Consider the following 5,094-nt stretch of genomic DNA (forward strand, 5'->3'; position numbering starts at 1 on the left):
TTCCCCCCCCACCCGGCCGCGCTTCCCCTGCGCTCACGGCGGCCTCAGCGTCTCCCCGAGAGCCCGTCAGGCAGCTCCGCTCTCCGGCGCCACAGGCCAGGCTCGTGCTGGCCACGAGGGCTGTAGTGGCTGCCTGGCTTCCGCCAAGCCAGGCTGGGAGCCATTGAGCAGGCCAAGTGCAGGGGCTTCCGGCCACGCAAGCCCTGCCAGGTTGAGCCTCCTGCACCTGCCTGCTGAAGGGTTGTGCAATGGCAGCCGAGGGGGAGCAGGGTCCTGGCAGACCGGGGGGGGAGTTTTGCCTGACTGGGGCTGTTGAGTGGTAGTGCCACCAGGATTGGCATAGCTTTTGGCGGAGGAAATCCCCTGTGTCCACAGCCAGGGCTGCAAGTTCAAGTCCCAGCCTGGTGGGGCAAGCATGTGCTGCGGTTGCTTCCTGCAGGAGGACTGTGTGTTGCGTGGGAGCAGCACCTGCTCCCCGGGGTGGACTCCTGCCGTGGTGCAGCAGGACCCCATGAGAGTGCCAGTGGAGGGTCAGGGAAGGTGTGGCTACTGGTTCACCTGCCCCTCCTGGCAGCACAGCTCCAACCCAACATTTTTGGCAGGATGTACCATTAGTTCTGCTGGGCAAAGGCAGCGAAGGGAGATGTGCTGGCACAGGGCACAGGCATCTGGTATAACTCCTGAAGCAGTGAAGCTTACTATCTGCCAGAGGGCAGGACACAGAGCTGCATTAGTTGTCCCTACCTTGCTGGACAGAAGGGGAGGAATAATGAAGATACTGCTCTGGAGCTTTGCCATTAGTTTAGGCACTGCTTTCCCTTGCCTCTTTTCTGTTCCTTTGTTCTTTGATATTCCTGGAGATAAAGGACTCCAAGCTTCCTCATTTCACACCTGAGATCCTGTTCTAGTCTTGCTGTGACTGCTGGTGTTGGGCGTTTTAGCCAGGAGTCAATGTTTCAGCTTCTGTCATGGAAACTGCCTGCTGTTGATAACCTGTGAAGCCAAAGATGGCTTATCTGTGAACATATAAAAGCATTGCTTTCTCCCCCACACAGTAAGTGCAGCCACCATAAGCATTTGGTAACTCTTACAGTACAGACTAGACCAGCTGCCTTTTTGAGATTTGGGTCTCCCCATCACCAGGAGAGCAGTAGCAGTCAGCATTGATGGGATGCTGCAACTCCCCTGCTGTAGTGCTGCTGCTGCGTTCGCTGTGCCTTTGGTGTGAGTGCCCCTTTTCATGGAAGAAGGCATCCAAAAGAATTTACCATTTAACATTTCATAACATTTAAATTGTTTCCCAGAGACTTATCATTGATGACCTCTCTTTCACTAGACAGGGTGTTTGGATGCCTTTAGCTTTAAGTGCCAACTGACCTGCTGCTACACAAGTGCTTGTTAGTGTAACCTGAAGAACAATGTCCCTTTGGACATGACAGTCTCTGAATCTGAGCCAAAAAGGGCCCTTTTCCAAACAGTGCAGTTACAGTTGTGCTGTGCTCCTCCTACAGGGGCACTTATGGGGCTGCTTTGAATGGCAGCCTGTGACGATCACCCTGTTCCAGCCATGGTGCCAGGCACAGCAAACTAAACTTTACTCCATGAGCCCAACTACTGTCTGTTGCTTGTTTCTCAATGGTTTTTATTGCGCCATCATTTTGGTTTGTTGTTTCACACACTGAGCTCCCCTTTGTGTAGATAGGCACGCAGCAGCTATAGCAGAGCCCCCCTGCTAATGACAGAAATTGCCTAGGATTGCATTTTAGGATTCTTTCCCCTCTTTTTTTCAAATCAGTATCCAGGTACCAGATGAAATGAGGATTGTGGCCACTTTCGTTATTGTTACGGGATCATGGCTTTTTCTTGTTAGCCTTCACTGTGCATAAAATACTGCTAATTCAGGTCCACTTCCCTACCACTGTAGATCAATGAAACTGCAACCTCTAAGTGAGCTGAAGTCGCATGTTTGACTGGCTGTGGTCCCTTTGGTCACCATCCCAGCTGGGACAATGAGTTTCATTTCTCTACGGGCTTTGCTCTAAGTGTGAGTGGATGCGTTGCTTATAAAAGATAGCCTGATCTGGGCACAGAAACCTACGTGGGATGCAAAAAATGAATGAGGCGCTCCATATCTTGTGTTTCTGGTGACTAAGCCTCCCTATCTGTCACTCTGATAGTTACAGAATAGTTGAAAGGACCCTGGTTTAAAACTGCCCAAGTTGCTGTGTAGCCGTTATCTCTGCAGCAGTGGGTGCTTGCATATGTATGTGTGTGAGAGTAGTAAGAAGTGGTGTTAATTTCCTCTTGCTCGTTTATATTGGCTGGCTGTTGGCACAGAGTGGTTGGGTAGAACTTCTTACTTTCTTTGTCTTGGCCAATCCATCGTCTGTTTCCAAGGAAATGGGAGTGGAAACAGCAGCCATCAGCAGACAACTTAAACGTCTGGATCCACTTTTGCTAGTTTTGTAGATGACATCCAGGATCTTTCCACTACTGCCTGTCTCCTCTGTGCACTGTTTGTTCTCTGGGGCCTGTGTCACCCTTGTGTTTGTACAGTATGTTGTACAGCACAGTGCTGGTTCTGATTAAGGCCCCTAAGTGCCACTGTAAGACATTCAGTAAGGGCAAACAAGTTTGTACTTCCAATTCCGTCAGACAACAGGAACATTTCTCTGAGATTCTTTTCTGTGTGGTGAGCTGACTGCAGCACAGCAAGTGGTTGTAATGTGGTACCCCTGAAATCAGAGCTGAGGCAGCTTACAGTGTTAGAGCCTGTGGGTGGTTGTCTTTGTCTTGAGTTTGAAGGATATTATGAGGCTTTCGTGAAAAGAAAGGGTTTTTGGTAGCAGTCCTTTAGCACTCACACCTCTCTACTATCCCGCATATTTCCCTTTGGGTGAAGATGACTTCATTGGGAAAAACTATAATCTATATCATTTCAAGTCAGCTGCAGGGGGTGGGATCAAGATGGCTCGGGCCTAAATTAGCTTTGGTTTGTTTGCATCCTACAGGGGTGTTGGTTAAAACATTGTAGAAGTCTGAGGTGCTCTTGCTCTTAGAGAAGTCTGAATCCGTGGCCAGGACCTATGGTGCAGTGCCCTTACTGAAACAGGACCCCTCCTTTGGTAGTTGGTGCAAGTGGCTTTACTGCACCTATTGGAGAGCAGCGTATTCAGAACTGTGCTACATGTTTTGGATTTGGGAGTTTTTTTGCAGCTGCTGCCCAACCTTTCCCTCTGATGCATTGGATAAAGTGCAGCAAGTAGAGCAGGGAATGCAAGTTGGGAAAGGTAATAGCACCCTCCTGTGGTCAGGGTTAGGAGGGGATGCAGGGCATGAAAGAACCGGCTCTCGAGCGAGTGTTTGTAATGGTCTGTGGGGTTAGACACCTACATACTTCCTAAAGACTTATCTCTGTACCCAGACTTTTAGGAGTGCCTCAGAAACTAACTCTCACTCTTGTTGCTTTGTTTTTGGAATTCAGCTTCTGATTATGGCATGAAGCTGCCAATCTTGCGGTCCAATGCAGAGGATCAGATTCTGTACCAGACTGAGCGTTACAATGAAGAAACCTTTGGTTACGAGATTCCCATCAAGGAGGAGGGGGACTATGTATTGGTGCTGAAGTTTGCAGAGGTCTATTTTGCACAGTCCCAGCAAAAGGTAATGTCTCCTCAGCTCTAGGCTCTATGCCTCACTATTACTGGTGATACTTATTTTTCTCCAGGGTTATGCTTCTTGGGATTGTCAGTGGCCTCTTGCATGTTGCTGCCTGTTGGGATTAAAATCATAGAATCGTCATAGAAGTAGGGTCGGAAGGGACCTTGTAGATCTTCAAGATATGTGGAGCAGGTGTAGAAACAGGTGGAAAGCACTTATTAAGATCTAAATTCATCCCTAGTGTAAGTCTACTGAAGCCAGTGGAGTTGCTGTAGAGAAGATGGCATCTGTAGGGTGCCTTACAAAGTGACCCTCAGCACCTGCCTTGTAGTTCAACATGTGGCAGCCTTTGCTATGAAACAATATCTTCAATAAATTACATAGCTAAATAGGTCTAGAGGCTTCAAAGCATTAATAATTTTTCCCTACTTTATGATCCCATCTTTACAGCTGAGTCAAGGTCACCCAGTAACTCACTAGGGATATGGGGTCAAGGCTTGCGATTCCTGACTCCTGCACCATGTTGCTTTCCTGCTTGGTGATTATTTCAAGTAGCGGGCCAACACTGCCATTGTCCTAGAGAGTGGAAATGACTGGATGTGAAGACAGCCTCCTGCCAAATAGTTCTGCAGGAGTTAAGGACTAGTGTAGCCCTGGCTCTCTTTTGTGTAGTATGGAGGGTGGCCCCAGTTGTGAGTGAAGCTCGAGTCCCCAGAACCCAGAGCTGGCATCTGCTTGGATTGTGTGCACTAGGCTATCAGTTTGGTCTCTTAGTTCTTCCTTCCGCCTTTTCTCTGTCTTCTCCCCTTGCCCTGTTCTTTCACTAACTTGAGCTTAAGAAACCCAGAGCCAAGTTAGCGGATGTGCTGAGCACCCACAACTACCACTCTATTGATTAGGAGTTGTGAGCACTGGGCACCTCCTGACAGCAGGACAGGATAACACTGTTTTCCTTAGTATGGAACAGCAGCAAGGAGGATACCTGTTAGAAGCCTGGGGCAGGCTTACTTGCACCAAATGGCATCTAACAATGACTATATGAAACTCTTTAAACAGCATAATGTTTTGTCTTCAAATGGCTGAATTCTTCTCATTAAGGGAGGGAAGCAGATGCCCATATATGTGGAAACTAGCAGTTTGATAATGTACGCTGTCACACCCTCTTGCCTCTCAGCTGCTTGACAAGCATGGACCATTTCTGTCCTGTTCTCTCTGTTATTATGTACCTGGTTCCTTTATGATGCTCTCTGCAATCTGTCTCCCCACCAAAGGTATTTGATGTGCGTTTGAACGGCCATGTGGTGGTGAAGGATTTGGATATCTTTGACCGAGTTGGGCACAGCACGGCTCACGATGAGATCATTCCAATGAGCATCAAGAAGGGGAAGCTGAGTGTTCAGGGAGAGGTTTCCACATTCACAGGGAAGCTCCAAA

The 5,094-nt window shown here is 48.5% G+C and overlaps 1 protein-coding gene across 3 annotated transcripts in view; it reads left to right on the forward strand.

Annotated features, from left to right (window-relative positions):
* The window catches only part of LOC109290356 (malectin), a 32,836-nt gene that overhangs the window by 305 nt on the left and 27,437 nt on the right, over positions 1-5,094 (forward strand). For 2 of the 3 annotated variants that reach the window (XM_019506810.1, XM_019506809.1), the window contains exons 2-3: positions 3,485-3,663; positions 4,932-5,074. In XM_019506810.1, the coding sequence (XP_019362355.1) occupies positions 3,499-3,663; positions 4,932-5,074 (308 nt within the window). In that variant the 5' untranslated portion in view covers positions 3,485-3,498. The remainder of the gene's footprint in view (positions 1-3,484; positions 3,664-4,931; positions 5,075-5,094) is intronic. The other variant, XM_019506811.1, reaches the window with a different exon arrangement.

The sequence above is a fragment of the Gavialis gangeticus genome, unplaced genomic scaffold (genome assembly GCF_001723915.1).
Source record: "Gavialis gangeticus isolate Ggan-Ray unplaced genomic scaffold, GavGan_comp1, whole genome shotgun sequence".
NCBI lineage: Eukaryota > Metazoa > Chordata > Crocodylia > Gavialidae > Gavialis > Gavialis gangeticus.